The 22,839-nt window shown below is 41.8% G+C and overlaps 1 protein-coding gene across 4 annotated transcripts in view; it reads left to right on the forward strand.

The window, feature by feature from the left end:
- TMTC1 (transmembrane O-mannosyltransferase targeting cadherins 1) overlaps window positions 1-22,839 on the forward strand; it is a 267,202-nt gene that overhangs the window by 162,384 nt on the left and 81,979 nt on the right. For all 4 annotated transcript variants that reach the window (XM_064591454.1, XM_064591452.1, XM_064591453.1 and 1 more), the window contains one exon: window positions 10,149-10,270. In XM_064591454.1, the coding sequence (XP_064447524.1) occupies window positions 10,149-10,270 (122 nt within the window). The remainder of the gene's footprint in view (window positions 1-10,148; window positions 10,271-22,839) is intronic.

The following is a 22,839-nucleotide window of genomic DNA, read 5'->3' on the forward strand; positions in this document are numbered from 1 at the left end:
TTAAAAAAAAAAAGAAATGCTGCTCTAAAATATTTAGATCTTTGTTGTGTGAAACTATGTGGGATTTTTGTGATTCCTTCTTATTTATTTTAGATTACAGAGGGAGAATACTGTCCCCTCTGTGACAATCCTGAGTAGATGAATCATACTTTTTAGTGAGTGTGACTTACTGTGTGAAAAAGTAAAACACCTTGTCTTTTTCTAAACAAAAAAATAAGTCTGTGCCATCCTAAGCTTTGGAAAATTTTGGCAGAGGAACTTCTCCTTAACAGAAGCATTTGAACAGTAACTATAGGTAGAAACGAATTCTGCCCAGCATGTACACTCTCATAGGAGTGAAACAATTTATGAAAATGCATCTAATTTATCCTCTGCTTCTGTTTGCTCAAACAAATGAATTCATCAAAGTGAATTGTGAATTAAAGTGAATTGAAACAGGTGAATTCATCGAAAGTAAATTCACTCATGACTTGGCTTCCATGGCTAAATCCATCATGGTCCCTAATTGAATCCTCACAGAGGGGAAAAATTGGTTAATTGCTCCTGCCTCCCTCCCATACTGGGTCACCTTATTGAGTTACAGTTCTTGATCCAGCATTCTGGGGCTTTACATGTGTCATCTCCATTTTGCCAGCCAGAGCTGGATGCCGTGAGCGTGATGTGAGACCAGTGCCTCTAGGCAGTAGACTCTCTTCCCCACTTTGCTGGGACAGGCTCCAGGCACAAGACTGAGCTTCTGTCAGCATTTCTCTCCTTGCTTCTCACAGGTTTCTTGTCTAGTGCATCACTGACCCTCTTCTGGACAGAGCCCCTCCCCTGAAGCCAAGGGTGTCTGATGGGGATCCTGGTTCCTCTCCCCTTCCCCCTTCCTCCTCAGCGAGCTTTGATCTCAACACATATAAACACCCATCTCTTAGAGCCACACCGCTGTGGAGTTTTCAAATCCACATTCCTGAATGAATACTCTTTCTATATATATATTTTGTTGTTGTTTTATATATTTACATATAGTGTTTATATATATAGATTTATATATATCTGTATAGAATATATATATTTATATTATATATAAAATAGATATAAAGAATAAGTGGTTGTCACATTGTTACATTCCTGGAAGATTTATGCATAAACAGTTCATAGATAAACAGTTGACTATTATAGATGGAAGCTTGAGCAGTAACAAGTTACAGAACATGTGTAGATTTAAAATTTAGAAGGTCTTTGTCCCACGTAGTTTATTCATTGTGTTTCTGTGGTCATTAGAATATGCGTGTCCTCTTATTTTCCTTACTAAGGGCACTTTCATCACATTATTTGATTTATGTCAAAAATGATCATTATTCCCCCCTCGAGACTTCTCCAATATAATTTTGACTTACAATTCAGTAACTAAGATCAGTCAGCTACATGATGTCTTACTCTGTTGTGTGTGGTAGACAAGGATATGCCCATTCTTCCAGAGGCTGGCTGTTAGAATGAGATTTGCACATATTCTTTGCCGCACATCCTGCCGCATTCCTGTAGACCGTAGAACACTCTTGTCTGCATCGATCTGGCGGAGTGAATCAGTAGTGTTTTCTGTCACAGGCCTCAGGTGTGATTTTCTAGACTACCTTCGCAGTGCCTCACTTGGTCACCTCCAAACTGCTGGGTCTCATCTGCTGTCAGTGTTTTTCTGCTGCAAAACCAGAAGGCAGTGAAATCCCCCAGTGAGTGCTTGTGTGTGTGTGTGTGCATGTGCGTGCACGTGCACACACACACAAACAGCCCTCGCTTTGGATTCCAAAGCCACGTGGACTGTTGGGAAAGGACAGCCTTTGTGGTGGGCTAGACCTCAGTTTGACACCCTTGTTTCTACTAATTGTATTAATGTAGATCTGTGTCTTAAGCCCTTTGCGCCTCAGTTTCTTATCTGTACAACTGGGGATAATTACCGATGTTCTAATATTATCGTGAAGTTTCAGTGGAAAAATTTCAGCCCTAGGTCTGGCATATGGTTTGTGCTTGAGAGATACTTGTTTTCCCTATGTCCTCTACCATTTACAACTTACCAGGTGGTCTTTATTGCCCGCTCCACGCGTCTCCCATATATGATAGCGCGCATACTGTAACTGCTCAGATGTGACTTTCCATCTCTCTAGTCTTCTCACTTTTTAAAAAATATGCAGCTTTCTAGTACCTTTTCCATTTCTGTTCAGAACCACGGTTAGAGATGAAGAAAGTTCACTTCTTTGACTTCTGCCATGTCTCTAAAAATTCCTGTAAATAGTTTCATTCTAATCAGGGAAAGGTTTCCTCAACAACATTTTCTAACTTACTTAATTCCCTTTTAACTCCTTAGTAATGCTTGCTTAACTGAGTGGCATTCTTTTGCACTAGACTGATATTTACCAATCATGCCTCTTCTAAAGTGTCTTTTAAAAGATTTTGCTTTTATTTTTCTTTAAACACTTAAAACACACATGCAGAACGTAACATACGTTTGCAAATAACGCTCCAAATTAGTTTATCCTCAATTAGAGTAAAGTAATCTGAGAGCTTCACTCTTCCACCTGAATTAACTCTGAGACATACTTGTGTGCTCTTGTGAGATAAGGAATTTAAATCTCAGGACCTCGTGTTGGCAAGAAGATTGAGACTGTTGATTAGAAACAAATCAAACAAAACGTGGTGCAGAAAAACGAAGTTCAGAACCAAAGACCAGAAATCGAAAACGTCCGTTTCCGAACGCTTTGATTTTTAATCTGCCTCCGGCTTTCTGTTCATTAGTGCATCTGGCCGTGCTTCTTAGTGAAGAAAAGCTTGGCAGGGGGGGAAAAGCCGTGTTTAAATTGTCTGGGAGAAGACACAGAGTGTACAGATCTACTTTTGTCTCCGAGGGGGTATAATTTCTTCGTTTATTTCTCCTTTTAAAATTTTTCTCCTTGTGCATTTACGAGTAAATTTTAGAGCACATGGAAGTGAGGAAATGATTGTCCCAGTTCGAGCCAAGGAGAGCGTGGGTTGGCAGCTCTGCTGTTGAGATCCTGAGTCTGTGCCGTTTTCTGTCCCACCCAACTCAGCTTATCCCATCCATTTCAGACTAGGGAGAAAAACCTTTCCATGGTACCTTCCATGCCTCCATGTGAGACATGAAGAGTGCCTCCAGTCATGGGAGGGCTGTCCTTAGACCTCTCACAGGGTGGCATTGTGGCAGTTTGGCCTAACTCGGGCTCCCAGGAGGATGTATAGTCACCAGCGAATTTGGCCACCGTGACCAAGGCTCTGAGGATCAGCTTTTGGGTTTTCTTATTCTCTCTACCTTTAAGACTGCCCCAAGATTCCTCCTGCCTCCTGTGTTGCTCTTATGGAGTTTAGATTCTAGGTCTTGTCTGAGGCATAACAAGTGGTCTGTTATGTTGGATATCCACAAGAGCAGTAAGAATTCCAAACTTCCTCTTCAGCTATTGAGAGATCCGTCCCGATCTCATTGGCCAGATAAAAAGCTCTCTCAGGTTGGTGTTTGTCTTTACTGTTTTTATTTATTTATTTTTAAAGATTTTTATTTATTCAGTTTACAGAGAGAGAGAGACAGCAAGAGAGGGAACACAAGTAGGGGGAGTGGGAGAGGAAGAAGCAGGCTTCCCGCTGATCAGAGAGCCGGATGCGGGGCTCGATCCCAGGACCCTGGGATCATGACCTGAGCTGAAGGCAGACGCTTAACAGCTGAGCCACCCAGGCACCCCTGTCTTTACTGTTTTTATACAACACTTAAAATTTTCTGTAACCTCAATGGCCTTCAAAAGGGTGGTTTAGCCACAGGCTGACACCTAATGGAAATAGAACAGTGTAAGGATGGGACCAAGGCAAGGATGGGCTGGAGCCGGCTCTCCTGTCAGCTCACAAAAACCATGGTTCTGATCCTTCTTTAGCATCCGCAGCTCTGCGTCCATCCCTATATACCTTCCTACTCTGAGCCGATCTGCCGGTCAGGGTCCCGGCAGGGAACACACGACAGGGCCGGTGGGGTGACTGAAGAATTTATGAAGGGTCTGTTTACAGTGATATGGGCAGGGTTGTGGAGCCAACATACACAGTGACACCTGCCAGATGACCTAAAAAGACAAAGGACAGGACTGTCACCGGCGGGCAAAGGGATGAGAGCTGTGACCATGGAGAGGAACCCCAGACGGGAGCTATACCTGTAGATGGGTGAACTGAGCCACTGCCTGACTGAGGTGGAGGAGGAAGGGGCTGTAAGATGCAGAGGAAAACAGCCAACAGTGAAGATCAGCTGGACAAGAGGGCAGCCCAAGGGGAATAAGTTTGAGGTACGGTTGTGCAGGGCTCAGACAGTGTCCTCTTGCCGCAAACAGCCAAGCTCTTTCTGTCCTCACTTGGCACTTCCCATTCTCATCTCGAAATCCTCCTTTGTGGCTCCTGAGTAAGTGTTTGGGGCCCCGTTCTCCATTCATTTAATGCCGTCTGCATTATCCCCATCCTTGTGAGTGTCTAAGGGCTTTTGTAGATTTAAAGTTCATGATGTTTTAAATCAACTGAAGCCTCTGATTTGCTCAAGTGGAGACTCAACTGATGCATTTCCTGTGGACAGCCAGAGGAGGGGTCTTGGGGCACAAAAGAATTCTTAAGATGTACAAAAGCAGCACAAGGAGAGCCCAGGTTCCCCAGTTTTGCAGGAAGGAGAGCTGAAGTTGTGGGCAACCCTGAGAACTATTTCTCCCAGAAATATTGCCATAACTCCCTGGCATTTGTGCTGATGATGGTTATAGTTATTCGTGAAGGATCCAAAGGTCTAAGACATATAACAGGTTACGGCAGGGATAGTAATACCTCCACAGAGTCGTTGGGAGGTTCGGTCATTATGTAAACTTGCACAAATTTGGATTGGGTGCCGCAGGGTCGCTGTTCAGAGCCTCTCTCACTGCCCAGTTCAGTGACTGGGATTCAGAACAGGCCCCTCACAAGAGATGAGGCAGTACTTGTAGTCACAAGGCATTCCAATTAATCAAATAACTTGGCGTCTTCAATTAAAAATAACTTTCACAGCGACAATAATAGGAATATGATTGGATATCTTAATAAGTTAAAGTATTTTAAAAATTAAAACTGAATGTCAGTAAAGTGAAAGATGTAACTTTTCCTGATGACACAAGCCACAGGACCAGGCAAAGGAAGTAGTCATAAGTAGCAGTGAATGGAATCAGAGCGGTGCAGAAGGCATGTGTATGTGCTCATTAAAATACCTCAGTACCGCTGGTCAGTCCTGCCAGACCCTCACAGGATGCTCTTGGATACATCTGCAGACTGAGGACTGTTCACCCCAAGTTAATGTTGCAAATACCATCTTTCAGAGGGTTACCAAAAGTAAAAGATTTCCTTGGCGGGGGGTCCCTGAAAAGGCTCCGCTTGAGAACCCTAGTGATGCATGTGCAGCTTTCATCGCTGAGCTTTACTATTGCAATGCATATGAGTTGCATGCCAATTGTGTGTGTGCCAGGTATCTAGGTAAAAAATTTAAATGGGATGGTGACTGCCACCAAGGAATTCCTAGTCTAATGGAAGAAGTAGACCCCTAAACAGAAAGAAAAAGGGGGGCCTAATATGTATTGGCAGCCATGCCAGTTGTCAGCTTGGCAAACGCCTGACTCCTAGGGCTGAGGAGGGGAGCTCGACTGTCATCCGCTTCTCCAAAGATTGATAAATTAGATGCAGACAGCGAGAGCCCAGCGCTGCCAAATAAATCTTCAGGCTTGAAATATAACTGTGGTATATGTAGAACTCTGAGAACATACTCGCACCCTACATGCCATTTTCCTGAAAACTGTAGAGGTGGGAGAAAATATGATAATAATGATAATAATCACTGTAACGAGGGGGCACCTGGCTGGCTCAGTTGGTAGAACATGGGACTCTTGATCTCGGGGTTGTAAGTTCAAGCCCCACGTTGGGTGTAGAAAAAATTTAAAAGTAAAAAAATAATCTTAAAAAAATTACTATAATGAGGTCCATTCTCTGCCTTTCTGGAAGGGAATGGTCAGCAGTGGATGTTGTCTGTTTTGAATGGGCCAAGGAGGGGTCCTCTTCTCCTGGACACACACCCACACCCTGCTGACCACAGTGCACGTGTGTGTGTGTGTGTCCCCTTGTCCGTCACGGGCAAAAAGTGAACTGAGAGTGAGAAGGGGAAGAAATAAACCAGAAGCTGCTGGGCTGGACTTGGATTCTGGAGTGACATTTCCTTTGAGGTCACTAATGGTCCTGAGAAAACCACTTCTTTTTTTTAAAAAGACTTTATTTACTTATTTGACAGAGAGAGAGATAGTGAGAGCAGGGATGCAAGCAGGGGGAGTGGGAGAGGGAGAAGCAGGCTTCCCGCTGAGCAGGGAGCCCAACGCGAGGCTCGATCCCAGGACCCTGGGATCATGACCTGAGCCGAAGGCAGACGCTTAACAACTGAGCCACCCAGGCGCCCGAGAAAACCACTTCTTTTCCCTTCCTTAGCTGCTCGGTCAGATAGGTGGTGTGGAGACAGAGCTGAACAACTCTCTGGGCAGGTGTTAAGCTCTTTATCTCTTTGCAGCTAAGGGGCATGCTTCTCTACCTCGTCCCAAGCCAGAAAAGAATCAAACCTACCACTTGTCATACTGAATCTTATCTATTTTTCCTTACAGACACAATAGGTATCGTACCCTTTCTTTGGTTTTACTGATCATCAGGTTAAAGCTCAAAGAAATAAATTAACTCTGAAGTTTCACAGTTAATCAAATAATGCATATTATTAATAGCTGTGTGATTAACTCTTTTAATTCTCATGTCTTTTTACCCCCTACTGTAATTTGAATAAGTAAATTTCCATTTGCCTCTATTCCTAGAAATTGAATGCACTCTGTGTACTTTGGAAAGTCACAAATTCTCTCCCCCCACCACTCATATTTTGTTTGAGTTTCTATTAGGCCGAAACAAGCTTTAAATTTTTTAACCAATTCTGTCACATCTGTGATCCACAACATGCAAAATTAGATTCCCTCCCACTCTTTCTCATTCTAGAAAACTCAGCCATGTCTATGATATTTTCCCCTAACTTTACAACTTTCTGCTTGGTTGATTGACTTGCCGTTTAAAAATACATTTCTGAATAGTTTCTCTTTCTCTTGACTGAATGGGGAGGAGGGAAGACAAAGGGTATGATCATCAATTTAATTTGAGAATAAAGAATTTGTCATGAATATTACTTTTCTCAAGACAAAATAAAATAGGAAAACTTCGTTGAGTTTGGGTGCTGTGCTCCTGTCTTCAATTGAATTGAGCAAAAAGCTCCCCGTAGAATCAGCCCCTCTGCCAGGGACCTGCCCTCCTATCCCAGCCACAACCAAATTTGTCTGCCTCCTAAGCATTCGTTCATTTTTTCAAACTCAGATCATCACCTCCACCAGGATGTCCTCCTTAACTTCTCCCCTTCTTGCATCCAGTTTTCTCTCTTGCCCAGTCCATTTATTCATTCACTGATTAACAAATATTTCCGAGCACCCATTAAGTGCCAGGCATTGAGCTAAGCACAGACCATGCACCAGCGAACACAGCTACCCAGCTCCCTGCCCTCCTGTCTCCTCTGGTCTCCTGGGGGAGACATTTTATAAAGACAGGAAACACACAGATAAATGTGTGATTACAACTGGAATGATTCATGAAGGAAATAAAGATGCTCTTGGAGACTGAAGAACCTGGTGGAGGAACAAGGAACACACGGTGTTGTGAGTTTTCAGTTTGCACGTCGGTCCTCTGGAGGAGGCTGGGGGCTCCTTGACTCTCACCCTCATCTTCCCTGTCCCCAGCAGCGGTGAGCTCCGCAGGGGTCCTTGCCCCCTGCAGGGTTGGGAGAGGGAGGGGGAGGCGGGCAGGCACGGAGATGGGTGCCTGCAGGTCACCTGACACCTGCCTCCTCCCAACCTAGGGGCTTCTGAAAGCACTGGGGATTCTGCTGAGTAAAGGACATAAACACATGCCCACCAGAGTGAGGAAGGCAGCCTTTGTTCAGGAAAGAAGGTGCGAGATTGCCGGTGTGGAAGTGATGCCTCCTTCAGCTCCCCAGTGGGGACTGTTGTCTCATAACCTTGAGGACAGCCCGAGAGGTGGCTCACTAGATGTTAACACTACCCAGGACATGACTAACGGCCTGGCTGGAGTTCTGTTTACACTCTTTTCTTTTCAATTCTATAGGATTAATAAATAGAGCATATTAAATTCTTTTCAGAAATTTCTGTGGGACAATATGCGAATTCTTTTGTAAAAAGTATTTCACCTTTTGACAGGCTTGAAAGAAGTAGTCAACTGTAGCTAAAAAATAAAAGTGCATCGATAGAAGTAGAACACCAGTCAATAGTAGGCCGAGAGTTCATGAGTCACACTGGACAAGACACTTATTCTCTGGGATTCATTTTCAATTTTAGCAAAGAAATACTTGCTCTTGATTCACAGGATTCTTATGAAGGTGTTATTCTTCTTTAAATTATGTAAACTTTAAGTTCTTGAGATGAAATGTACTTTGTAAATTCAAAGTATAATCTAAATTAAAAAAATAGGTTGCAGCTTTTAAATATAATGAACTTGCTACTTTTCTCACCTGTTTTTTTTTCCCTCAATTTTAGTGGGTCAGAGAAAATAAAACATCAGCCCTATTGCACCCATTTCAGTTGAAGGCTTGTTATGAAAGCCTTTTTTTCCCTTTCATCTTTTAATTCTGAAGAGTATGGTTCCTTTAGGTAAAAAAATGAGATCATAACTTACAGAACCATTAATTATTTAAGGGAAATTGTCCAAATCACATTTATTCATATGGAATTGCTCTCCACAATTTTATTACTCTATATGTTATAATCAGCAAAACAAAGATCTTAATAAAATCCAGGTGATGGGGCACCTGGGTGGCTCAGTCCTTAAGCGTCTGCCTTTGGCTCAGGTCATGATCCCAGGGTCCTGGGATCGATCTCTGCATCGGGGAGCCTGCTTCTCCCTCTTCCTCTGCCTGCCACTCTGCCTACTTGTGCTCTCTCTGTCAAATGAATAAGTAAAATCTTTAAAAATAAAATAAAATAAAATAAAATCCAGGTGACAAATTTCTCAAGATGTTAAAAATCTTTCACTATGTCCACTTAAAGCATTAGTAGTTTGTATTAGGAAGTTTTATTTATATTTAAAACTCTTGTATCTAGTCTTCTACAATTATTAAAAGTAATACACCTTTAAATGTTTGTAAGAAATATTTATAAATGTAATATGCAAAGTTCTATTTGGTTTTCTTAAACTGTTTTAAAGAGAAAAAATAATGTCATCCGTATATTAAGGTTTGTTTTAAAGAGGCCTGTCTTCAGATGTGTCCATATCATAGACAGTCATGGAAATACAAACTTTTACAGTGTCCATTATAACAAATTATTAGTAATAATTTTTTCTGCTAATTAAAAGTGACAGAAAAATCTTGACAGATTAATATCTACAATAAATATATAATATTAGAGAAAGGTGCTTTGTCAATTTAATGAATTATTGTAATGATTTTTGATGACAAAAAATTTCATGGAAAAATTACTGGCTTAATTCGAGCTAAAAATTTCTCAGCTTTAATGATCTCTCTCATTGGTTCCCTGAATTTTACCATTTGCATTTAATTTCCTTTATGCCAGGCTTTATGCTAAGCTTCTGGTGAGCTTTGTGTAGGTTTGTTGTGGGTTTGTTTTTTTTTTAATGCATTCTATTTCTGAGAGGATAATTCTCCATGATGCCTTAGTGAGCTTGATTCTATTAAGCTGCTTTGCTGTCTGGATACCAGTTGCCTGGGGGGGACAGAGATTCTGAAAGGGACCAGAACCAAAAAGTAGGGTTGCTGTAGGGCCGGCCCAGAACAAGGAGTAATGGTCACTGATCCTGTGCAATTATCAGAGGTTTCTGGGTGGCAAACGTGTGCCTTGCCAGAGGTCTTTCAGCCCGAAGGCTTTCTCTGATGAATTCAGCACACTGATCAAAGGGTTTGCGTTGGTCTCCTTTATTCATTCCGTCAATGAGAACTTGAGAATGAAAGAGATGGTTAAATGCCGACTGAAGTGAAATGTTTAAAAAATTAATTTGTCCTTCACTATTGTGTGTTTCAGAGACTGGAGCACAAGGAAGTGTTAGTGGGCTTGTTGTTCCTGGTTTTCCCGTTCATTCCAGCCAGCAATCTCTTCTTCAGGGTGGGTTTTGTGGTGGCCGAGAGAGTCCTTTACATGCCTAGGTAATTATCGCTCGTGATTTCCTCTTTACGAGACCTGCCTTCCGTCACCAACATGGATAGTTCCAGAGGGACGGTCCTTTGCGTGTGTCACAATTAGGTCCTCGTGTTGCTGAGGCGTGTATTACCTCAGCTTTCACAACAGCCGCAGGGAGGTCTGGGCGAGCTCGGGCTTGCACCTGTTCACTCCGGCTCACAGCGGCTTAACTCCAGCTGGGAGCTTGACGGCTAAATGGGAAGTACTGACTTGAGTATATTCGGGATTCCAGGGCAATCATTTACCCCAATATCTATGTTTCATTAAACGTAATTTTAGTAATTTTCTAGAAATATTTGATTTGCATAAAATTATTACTTGTTAAGTAACACGAGTATAATTATATCTTCTTCCTTCTTTCTCTTTTCCTTTCTTTGTTCTTTTAATTTAAAAATAGGTACAATCTCAAGAAAATTTGTCCTTGAGAAAAAAATGGTTAAAAATTATAAAGGGTCTTCAGCCATATGTCATTACATAATGCCACTTATCTCTGAATATTTGAACTCTGCTGAAGCTTGTCTGTTCTCTTGTCAGTGTTTCAAGTCCACATTTCTTTTCAGATGCCTGGAAAAGTCCCCTAAGTGGTTCTGCCTTTAATCCATTGTGTAACCTTGAGCAAGATGTGAAGCTTTTTTGAACCCAGGCTTTCTCATTTTTTTTTTTTAAGATTTTATTTATTTATTTGAGAGAGAGAGAATGAGAGAGAACACAGGAGAGGGGATAGGGTCAGAGGGCAAAGCAGACTCCCTGCCGAGCAGGGAGCCCGATGCGGGACTCGATCCAGGGACTCCAGGATCATGACCTGAGCCGAAGGCAGTTGCCCAACCAACTGAGCCACCCAGGCGCCCCGAGGCTTTCTCATTTTTAAAATAAGGATTTTAGTAAACTTCCTAAAATTAAGTAGTATCATGAAAGTTATATAAGAATGAACTTTTGTAAAAGGCAGTATCCTAAACCAAAAAATTATAAGGAAATCATTATTGTTATTTATTGAGTTAGGAATTTTATTTTATTTATTTTTTGAATTTTATTTTTGTTTCAAATTTTTATTTAAATTCTAGTTAGTTAACATATCGTGTAATATTGGTTTCAAGAGTAGAATTCAGTGATTCATCACTTATATGTAACACCCAGTGCTCATCACAAGAAGTGGCCTCTTTAATGCCAGTCACCCATTTAGCCCATCCCCCACCCACCTCCCCTCCAGCAACCCTCAGTTTGTTCTCTGTCTTTAAGAGTCTCTTATGGTTTGCTTCCCTCTCTCTTTTCTCCTACGCTTTCCCTATGTTCATCTGTTTTGTTTCCTAAATTCCACATATGAGTGAAATCATATGGTATTTGTCTTTCTCTGATTGGCCTATTTCACTTAGCATAATCCTCTGTAGCTCCATGCATGTCATTGCAAATGGCAAGATTTCATTCTTGTTGCTGGCTGAGTACTATTCCTGTGTGTTTGTGTGTGTGTACACACCACATCTTCTTTATCCGTTTATCAGTCAGTGGACATTTGGGCTGTTTCCATAGTTTGGCTATTGTCGATGATGCTGCTATAAACATCAGGGTGCATGTGCCCCTTTGAATCTGCATTTTTGTATCCTTTGGGTAGGAATTTTAATTAACTTTAAATTTTATTTTTGAATTAATTTAAATATCAATAGATTTTAATTTTATTAATTGATATTGAGTTAGAAATTTTAAAACACAAATAATTAGGAATCAATTTCATAACCTTTGATTACCCCTAAGCCAAGTACCTAACAGTTTTTCCAAGTCTTTACAGCTTCTTGTTTTGACTTGGTTAAGGAGAGAGGGCAGTCCTTAATTTTCTTCATAGGTCTTCAGTACCATTTGGGAAGGCGGTTATTTCTTTCTTATTTTTTTAAAGATTTTATTTATTTATTTGACACAGAGAGAGAGAGAACACAAGCAGGCGGGGAACGGCAGGCAGGGGAGAAGCAGGCTCCCTTGCTGAGCAAGGAGCCCGATGCGGGACTCGATCCCAGGACCCCGGGATCATGACCTGAGCGAAGGCAGACGCTTAACTGACTGAGCCATCCAGGTGCCCCAAGAAGGCGGTTATTTCTTGATAAATACTATTTGTTAAGGACAAAAATACAACAGAAATTCTTTGTATTCTGTATTGCTGTGAGATAGCAGGCTTATGAGACCTTGCCAGTAATAGGGAATATGAAGGGCAAAGGGGATTCAGTGTCTGTTCTAGGTATGTTTTTGCTTAGACCAGCTGAAAGTGGCTTCAGTCTGCTCTTCTCCGTAGTGTGGATGATTGCAAGTGGAACCTGTGTTCATTCTTCACCTAACAAGTTTTCATAGAGCATGTTTGCATTCTGTACTAGAATCTGAGCCTACAAAGATAAGTGAGTCTTGGTGCCTGCCCTCAAAGAGTTTAGCTGCTGATAAACATGAATTAATGTTAATTGTATCAAAACTTCTAGTGAACCTCTATTATATATCAGTCACTATGCTGAGCATATTATATTTATCAGTTCACTCACACTGTTTATGTAGTAGTCCATAGCTCCCCCCTGAAGTTAGGGGGCCTGTGTTTGAATTCTGGCTTAAGCATGATCATGTGTGATGCCACAAAGCCTCGCTTCCCTCATCTGTATAAAATGAAGATAATAGCACCCAACTCAAGGAGACATTGTGAGCATTAAATGAGATGATCATTTAAAAAGCTTAGAAAGCGTTTTGCATTGTATGTGGTCAATGAAAAAATGTAGTTTAAGTGTTATTGATTGATGTCAGCTCCCTAGGTAGCTGATGCCATTACCCTGTTTTACAAAAATATAACACCTGGGTGCTAAGAAGTTAATGAACTTGCTCAAGATGGGCAGAGCTGAAATGCAGATCTTTGTCTACTCAAGGACCTCTCACCTTCCAGACTATATTGCTTCTCTGATAGTAACATCTTAGTATTCTTTTTAAGTGAAAAGAAGAAACTCAGAACACAGTAAACGTACTTTCAGCTCAACTCCATTTGGTGATCAGGATGTATACTTCTAAGAGTCCTGTGAGATAAATCCTCAGGAATCTGGGATTTGGGGGGACAAAGAATTGCATGTGCAGCAAACTTTTCTAATCCAGAGACAAGAGAACAATTTCTGAGGAAATAAAGGGCTGGAATTTTAAACAAGAGGTTAAAATGTCATTTTTCTGGAAGAGACCCTTATGTCAACATTATTAAACCCATAATACTGTTATCATCAATTGGTGGGGTGTCTTAGTTAAAATAAGGGGTTCCACTCGCCTAGGTAGGTGAATTTCCCTAAACCTACAGAATCATGCCGGTTCTGGCTCTTCCTGAGTGCCGTATCTTAAATAGACCTTTCTCTGACTTTCAAAAAATGATTTATTTATTTTAGAGAGAGAGAAAGCACGTGCACAAGCAGGGGGAGGGATGGGGGAGAGAGAGAGAGAGAGAATCCCAAGCAGACTCTGTGCCAAGCATGAAGCCCAACATGGGGCTCGATCTCACAACCCTGAGATCATGACCTGAGCCAAAACCAAGAGGATGCTCAACCAGCTGAGCCACCCAGGCGCCCCGACCTTTCTCTGACTTTCTTTTCTCTAAAACAGACAAAGTAGTGTCCCTGTCCTTTTACCGCTAGGTATAAGTTCATTTGGATTAAAATGAAAGTTCTGAATATGAAGAAAGCCTCAATATTTCCAAGAACAAGTGCCTGCCTCTTAGAACCTACTCGGATTTTGCTCCATTTTGCAAACTTGGTGCAGAGTCATCCAAAATCAGGGTCAGTGAGCTGGTCTTTATTAAAGAGATGACTATCTTTTTTTCTTTTCTACCCTGCATGTGTGCATTGCATTGTTGACATTCAGTCATCATTTTCCGAGGGTTTCAGCAGCTTTTTGCCCAGCTATCCACTGTTTTCCACTGAGATGGGGCAGCTGGTCACTGCTGGGTAAAGTCTTTTCCAGGGAAAGTCCCCCATTTTCCTAGAAAACTGTCAACGTTTATAAATGGAGTGTGCTGAAGTCCTTAGCGCCGCTGGAAGCTTCCTGGGGACCACAGAGAAGTTGGCCTGTGCCTTAGGCATCCCTGGGAAAGCATGAGAACACTGGGTGTTGCCTGTTGCACTTATGAAGGTTAGACATTGACTTTGGCGATGGTGAAGACCATTTCCCAAGCCTTTTACACACACAGGAATCTTCTCTGCATGACTCTCCCTACATTATTGACCTTGACAAGAAAGAGCCATTTTCCACAGCTTGAAGTACCCAGGTGCTTTGAGGAAAACATACACACAGTGTCCTCAATGGAAGTTTGGTAATACCTGTCATCATCTTTATGCAGACATCTGTGTTCTCTCAAAAACTCTAGCAAACGACAGGACAATGAAGTTAAAAGCTGACTTGGTAATTCTTCTGAGGAAGTTGAACTTTCTACTCATTAAATGTTTGTTTCAAGTGATATGGAGCCAAATCTTGGCCTTAGATTCTATCCATAGCACCACAGAAATCATGTCTACCCTCACTGAAGCCTGGGTGACTCCCATCAGGCCCAAGGGCTGATTTGGCTATTTTACAAGAAAAGCCCAGAATGAGTCAGACCAAGTACTCTTTCATCTCTGCCTTTATGCCTAACAATGAATAAGGCACTCAAATCTTCTGGCTTTTGTTCTCCCTCCATCCTAACTTAGATAAGACCCAAAATGTCACCTTCCTCTGACTTGCACTTTGAAATCTGTGGATAAAAGGGACAGAAATAGGCTATCTATTTATCATTGCATGGCTTTAGGGTCAGAGTTTCACCACCAAAAGAAATTGGAATAATCTTTTCTTCTGGTGATAAATGCCTATTTTGTGGATTTCCTTTTTGAACAGGCAGGAGAGTTTGGGGCTTTTTAACAGATATTTTGATCTCTTATTCTTCTCTCCAGAGAGGCATAATGTTTTATGGCTACTTTTTTTTTTTTTTGTATTTTATAAAAACCACATTAGAATGCTTCAAAGGACTAAAATTTCTTTGAATCAATGAAGCAGAAATAGTTGTTGGTAGCTCTCAAATGAAGTCATAGGATGTGATCAGATATTCACTTACATGCCAGATTAAGGGTGATTTATTCACTTCATCGCCAAAGAGCAAATTCCTAAGCTACTTTAAGAAAACATGAATGAGTGGAAATAGGAAGCAGATAAGAATAAATGAAGGCAGAAACAATATTGTGGATAGCATTGATCAAGAATAATTGAGACCACAGAAGGAGGAGTTCGATACCATGTGATACCATGTGTTGGAGGGAAGAAAGAAATATAAAAGTTTGCCCTTGTATAATCCCTAAGCTTGTGGACACATCAGACACGGAAAACTGGAAAAATGATGACCCTCACCCCATTCATTTTTGATTTTGAAGATTACCTTCAAGTCATACCTATCAATTTGAGGTGAAATTTTTCATCTTACCTGGGTCGCTATGGGAGCAATACTGCAGTATTTCTTTCTCAGGATGCAAAAGGAAAAATGGTACCTCGGAAGTAATATTGCTTCCATTATCTGATTTTGGGAACCCCTTCTGAGGAGCCATCTATGCATAGGCTTCTTCAGACTTGCTGGAGGAGAGTGATGATGATTTGAGAGTAAATCAAAGTTTGGCCAAATATTAAAATCAGCAGAGCAGTCGTTCGATATCAACGCAAGCTTACCTTAGCAAATCCAGTAGGACAAGACTGAACTGGGAATTGGTACAGCCCCATCAGTCCCCTACTGACTGGCAGCCTTGGGGGGGATCATTTTCCTACCAGTAAAACCAGAGGGTTAGCCCTGCTCAGTGGTCCCCAAGTGTTGCTTAGATCTCCATAACAGACTTTTCCTGGTCTGTGGCCAAGTTAAGACAATGTAGTGGGTTTTTCATAAAGTTTTATCTATGCATTTTTTAAATTATGAAATTATGCCTTTCTTATATTTTTGGTATTAAAATATCTTTTCTCCTATGACAAGGTGTAAGAGCAGCAGGGGGTGCACAACCCTCCTCCCCCACCCAAGTCCACCTTCTTGGAAATTTTACGGGTTTGGGAAATCTCAAATCTCAGTAATCATTGTGCTACATGATCTCTAAGGTCTCTTTCAGCTCCAAAGTTCAACTGTTTTGTGATTCAGAATAACCTTGTGGAAAGCATGAATTTTTTTTTCTCCTCCAGGTTTTAAACAAGGATTTTTGTCATGCATTGGAATGTGACCACCTATGTCTGCTCTTTTTCAATAGGATGGTCCCCGTAGGGAAAGGGAGATGGGTCCCATGCGGGGAGGGGAAAGGAAGGTGGTATGCCATGGGGACAGGCTCTCTGAAGGGACCAGGTGGTAGACACCAGGAAGTGGTTCGGGAAGGATCTGTGTGGGGTCCCTACTGTGAGATAATGAGGTGTCCTCATAAGCAGCAGGAGCAGCTGATGCTTAGAAGTTCACGGGGAAAGCAGCAAGAAAGAATGTATATGGCAGGAGGAAATGGGCAGCAAGAGCAAGGCCAGACCTCCCTCTTCAAGGAGCCGTTGTACAGGCAGCTTAGTAAGAGAGGTTGCAGTCCATGAAAACAGGTCAGAAGTTTGCCTGTCCCCATGAAGTCATGGAGAGAGACCCATTAATTCGGCTGAAGCCAAGGATCTAAGGAGGGGCTCAAAGCGCAGGTAAATTGCCCCCAAGGTGGTTGATACTGAATAAAGAAGGTTGAGTCCCCTCTAAGGCCATGGCTGGCAGAGATGGGACAAGATTGAATCACGTAAGAGGACACAAGTAACTCGATTTTGAGGGGGCCAAGTCACAAAAATTGTGGGAAACCCGATAAAGCCAGATACTCGTTTTTTAGTTTGATTTTTTTGTTTGTTTGTTTCAAATTCCCATTGTATAATACATTAGAGAGGTGGGAAAAGCAGCTTGGGCTTGACAAAGAGCCACTTAACTAAAAACTCAAGAAATAGATTGAGAGGCAGTTTTCAGTTACAAGGTCAAGTGCACCAAGTCTCTGAGAATATATGTGTATAAGTGTGCCTATGTGTTGGCTAAATTACCCAGAGCCATTCAATTATTACTTAGTTTTGACTCTGAATCCATTTTTTATGCAGTTCTACCATGCCGCCTTAAAAGGAGGTTCTCTTTTATCATAATGAGTGCAATGAAGGAAAAGGAGAAATGCAGTGCGCTATTACACTAGGGGGCAATAAAGTGGTATCACCAAATGATCTGGAGAGAAAGAGTGAAGATCACGGATACCACTGGAAAACAAACAGTGGGAAGATCCAAGATTTGAGTAAGGAAGTAAGTCTTTATTTTAGAGAGGTAGTCTAATGCTTTTAAATATGGCGTCTTCCATGTTATACACCATATTTTAAAAGAAAGCTGAGTCTGTCAAGCTCTGTTGCTCCTCCCCATGTCTCCGGTTTTCAGTGGAACAAACCTCCACTGTCGTGCAGTCAGAGGCTTCCTGCTGGTGTAATAACCTACTCCAGGGTTTCAGAAGTTGGTTAAGATTATTCTTCAGAATATGATGGAGTAAGGATGGAAATATTTGATACCAGCTTGTCTCTTTGTTCTTGCTGTGCCAGCATGAACTGTTCCATCCAGCCCTTCGAGACCTGAATTCAGAAGAGGTATGAGATCTAGACGCTAGGCCTTGTCCAGTGAGGGCTGCTCTTGAGGGCAGTGCCCAGGTAGGGAGGGTCTCGGGGTTGCCCCAGGCTTGGGGTTGGTGCTTGTGCTTGGGGGTGAGTGTGCCATGTGAAGAACGTGACCGGGAAGGAAAGGAGCAGGACTTTTACTGAGGGACTCGAGCAAATGTGTTCTGAAACTAGAGATTGTGGATCACAGACAAATAGAACAGAACAGAGCCGTGGTGAAAATGAAGTGAGCTGAGGGAAGATTGGATGCCGGTGGGCTAAAGATCAGTTGGCCAATCTGCGGGGTGGCCTGAGTCAGGCAGTTACTTACTGAACTATAATCACAGCCTTAATATCACAAAAGTCTATTAGTTAATAAAAAAAAAAATGAATGTTTATGCCTATTAAGTCCTAAATGATGAACAGCAAATGTCTGGGAAACCACAATTTGAAAGTAAAATTTGGAGAGTGTAATTTGGATTCAGATGAGCCTAAATGGAAAAATGTATGTGAAAATACCATAAGCTGTGCTAGGTAGCTGCAAGTCATTATTTCAGTCCACCCTGTGCAAATGAGGAAATTGGAGAAATCAAAGTTGAAGGAAAGCAAAACAACATAGGTCTGGGCCTCTCCCCATTTCCCCGCCCTTTCTCTTCCTCCAGTGGTTCTGCAACCCTACCCTAGCAGGTCAGTGCCATACTGAAGGAGATTAGGAAATGTGCCTTTGCAAACAGAGGGGAACAACTAACCCATAGATGTTGACAGCCCAGGTCCTGCACATCGGGCTGTGGCTTTGCCTGGAGGGTGGGAGTCGACCGAAGGGTGGCCATCTCAGCCTCCCTCCTATCAAGACCCCTCGTCCTTATATGTGAATCCACTGCTTTCCTTTTCTCTTGGATTCTGCGCAGGGAAATGTATCTCAGACCACTGACTTTTTTTTTCTTCCATCTTTATTGAAATATAATTGACATAAAATATTGTGTAGGTTGAAGATGTACGCGTGTTGATTGGATACATTTGTATGTATTGCCAAATGGTTACCACTAAACCAGTGACTTCTTATACAGATTTTAGTAATCTTTTTTTTTTTTTAAAGATTTATTTATTTATTTGAGAGAGCGAGAATGAGAGAGAGAGTACATGAGAGGGGAGAGGGTTAGAGGGAGAAGCAGGCTCCTCGCCGAGCAGGGAGCCCGATGCGGGACTCGATCCAGGGACTCCAGGATCATGACCTGAGCCAAAGGCAGTCGCTCAACCAACTGAGCCACCCATGCGCCCCCAGATTTTAGTAATCTTAACATATTCTCCATGCTCTCTTGGAAAGCTGGATTGTCCTGCTCTTGTGAGGTCTGGGATCGCCATTTTTGTATGTCTGTACTTTCTCATAGTACCCCACACAATGGATGCTTCATAAAAGAGTATTGTAGAGCCCTCAAAAACACTGGACACATGAGAAAGCATGTGCTGGTGCGGTCAGGTCCGTGTTAACACATGGAATAGAGGAGGAGGCAGCAACAACTAGTGGATTGTCCATTATGCCTTTGCTTCAGAAGGACAGATGCTGTACCATAGGCCATGGTGGTTTATAGAAGAAGTGACAGAATTCAGGTCCTAGAGATGGGCATGCTTGTAGGAGGGTAGGGAGAGGGTGGTTTTTCTAACTTTGCAGGAGTTGCTTTAGAGTTCCTTGGGGGAGGTCTTTGGCTTTGGCCGAAAGGACTCTCCGGCCCAGATGGAAAATCTGGCAGAGACTATTTGTACCAGGCTGGGAGGGAAGGAAGCCAGGCCTGGAGTGAAAGCTCCTGCAAGGGGCAACACCCACACCCCATGGATGGGTAGTTCTCTTGGTGGTGAAAATCTCCACCCCTGACTCGGATTGATATATTTTTAGGTTTACCCTTGTTTCCATGTTAGTTTCTGGTACTTTTAACCTCATTGTTCAACCACACTTATGAAACAGCCCCTGTCATAGTCTGATGCTCAAGGTTCAAATGAATAAAACATTACCCCATCCTTAAATAACCAGCCTGAACTTCTTAATACTTTATTTCATATGAAAGTTGAATACAAAAGCTTCTTTACTGTGCATTAGTTCACCAAAAAGATGATAATTTGCATTCTCTTCCCTTTCTTCTTTCTTCCTGTATTCATAAAGATAGAGGAGAGAAAGATTTGAAATGCGGATAAGGCAAGATTTGCTTAAGTGCTTTTTGAATTTCAGAACTGTGAGTGCACATTAGCATACATATATGGCTACCTGTATTTCTCACACTACAGGTGTATCTTACTTCCTACAATAGATTGTTCTATAAAAGTGATGTGTGACTCAGACCTTTCTGAAGTGAACAATATTGTACAAGGAAGTTTTTAGTTTTAAGGGAGTTTCTGTGAATGCTTTTGTGAAAGACTTACATTGTCCCATAAATTACATAGTTTGGGTCAATCTGGACTTTAATAAACTGGATTTCTTGAGGTGTATACACCGTACATTTTATTGATGTCATAGAATATGGCATACTAAACACACATGAACACATAAACACTTCACTTGAAAACACGGATACCTTGTATTCAGTTCACAGACTGTGTCCACATACATTATTTCATTTACTCCACAAACAGCCCTTTAAAGTAGCTATATTTTCAGCTACCTAAGCAGGCAATTTTAAACTCTTGTAAAATAAACAACTAAGGCTTCATGAGATTGAGCGAATCTCCTGTGGCCAACGGAACTCCCAAGTGTCAGGAAAGAACCTAGCTCCTTTGACCCAGTTCCCAAATTCCTTTTCCTCACTGTGAACTCCCAAGCTTAAAATTTGCACGAGGCCACTTTTGTTCCACTGTGGCTCATAGTGTTTTAGGGACCTCAGGAAGTTACTGCATTTACAGGAGCCTGGTAGAGACAGACATCTGTTTTGACCTGGATATATGCAGCCTGTACACATATCCTGTCTCCTCCTCTATGCAGCAGAAAATAATTCCCTAATAATAATATTATTATTATAACATAATATTAATGTTATCATTTATGGTTGTCTGTCGAGCACGAGTGTAAAATTATTTCCTTTTACAAATAAGAAGATTAATAACTAGTGATTTTAAATAATTGAAGATCAAACAACAGGCAGTGTCAGAACTGAAATGCAGACTCCAGAGCTCTGCCTTATTTACCACGAGAGGTCTCATAAATTCGGAGCTAGTAGATGAACTGCAAGGTTGAGAGGAAGCATCTCATCTTCAAAGACGTAGAGGAGAATCCGGTTCTCAGAAGGTGAAAGCAATGACATTATTATCCCAGCTGTTCATAGATATGCTGAGGAAAGAATGGACGAAATCTATTTCGTGGAGAAGTGATAGAAAGAAGCTCTTCCTCTCTACCACGGGAATGCAGCGCCGAGGATGAGGAGCCGCACAAGAGAGAAATGTACAAGAAATGCTTTTGGAGTCATTTTCTTGGAATATGAATAAAGTCGCATCCAAATACATTCAACCTTCTGAAAAATTTTCCCGCCCATCAAATATGTGAGATTAAAAAAAAAAGAACAAGGTGGGAGTCTTGGCTCATCCGAAGCTGACAGCTTCCAGGTTAAATCTGACCTGAGGCCTCGCCATTGGTCCCCTGCTGCGTCTAGGCTGCGGCATCAAGCACCTGTTCTGGGCTCCACATTCCAGGGCTTTATTGTTTAACCATCCATGAGACCAGAATCAGACGTTACTGTCATCATTTGCCAGGTGGGGAGTCACCAAACCAGAGTGAAGCTAAGTAGGGCCATGTTTCATTTCAGCTATCTAAAGTTGGGAATTTTTTTTTTTAAGTAATAAAATCGTGAGATTGTGTCTGTCTTGTATCACTAATGTTATTTGTAGATCTTTTCAGTGGGTTGTTTGAGTTTAAGTTAAAAAGTAGAGGGCGCCTGGGTGGCTCAGTTGGTTAAGCGACTGCCTTCGGCTCAGGTCATGATCCTGGAGTCCCGGGATCGAGTCCCGCATTGGGCTCTCTGCTCGGCGGGGAGTCTGCTTCTCCCTCTGACCCTCCCCCCTCTCATGTACTCGCTCTCTCTCATTCTCTCTCTCTCAAATAAATAAATAAAATCTTAAAAAATAAAAAATAAAAAAAATAAAAAAATAAAAAGAATTTCACTTGTATTTAATAGCGAAAAGATTCTCTTTGCTTCATGTAATTAAACAAAAAGTGAAGCCATAGTAAACATCATAACATGCTTGGCCCAGAGATAGAAAATTGTCCCCTTTTCAGGTTGATGTAAATAGGAAGGAGAAGTGTTGTTCTTTTATCACTTAAGAGCTTCTGGGGAAGGTTCGTGAAAGTACATTTGTACTATTTACACAGTGATTAACTTCTCACACAGTTTTCAAATAACAGGTTTAAATATTTTTCATTCTAATATGGAAGGACAAACATTGTTGACCTGCATTTCCTCTTTAATTCCCTTTGGATGAGCATCATAAAAATATCAGGGGAGAGATGGCCTAGTCTCTAGTTATTCCGTGCACTGAAATGGGGATACCTTCAGCCTGTGAGTGAGAGATCAAATAATGACTCCAGTCCCAGAAGCCGTGGTGCTTCTCAAGCTGCTTTGAAAATGCGTCTCAGTGCTGAGCCAAACCAATCAGTAACCAGAGTTTGGTTCTTCAGGTTCTGGTTTTGTCCACTGTCAGTGGTTTGCAAAATTGACTCCTTTATGCTCTGTGTAGAGGTCTCTGATCAGAGCCCAGATTTTCCTTAACCAGATTCACCAAAGCAACCTGCAGTCTGGTTTCATCTCCTTGGAGGCCAGAAAGGCATGTAGCTTCTCATTTGCTTGATTTTCTACTTTCAAAATGAGGGCTTGCCCCGCCCCGAGAAATGGAGAGAGCAGTTCTCCCCCCTGCCGCTGAGATCAATGTATTAAAG

Source organism: Mirounga angustirostris, unplaced genomic scaffold, assembly GCF_029215605.1.
Source record: "Mirounga angustirostris isolate CCGP_5_RB_7025 unplaced genomic scaffold, mMirAng1.0.hap1 SCAF_5, whole genome shotgun sequence".
NCBI lineage: Eukaryota > Metazoa > Chordata > Mammalia > Carnivora > Phocidae > Mirounga > Mirounga angustirostris.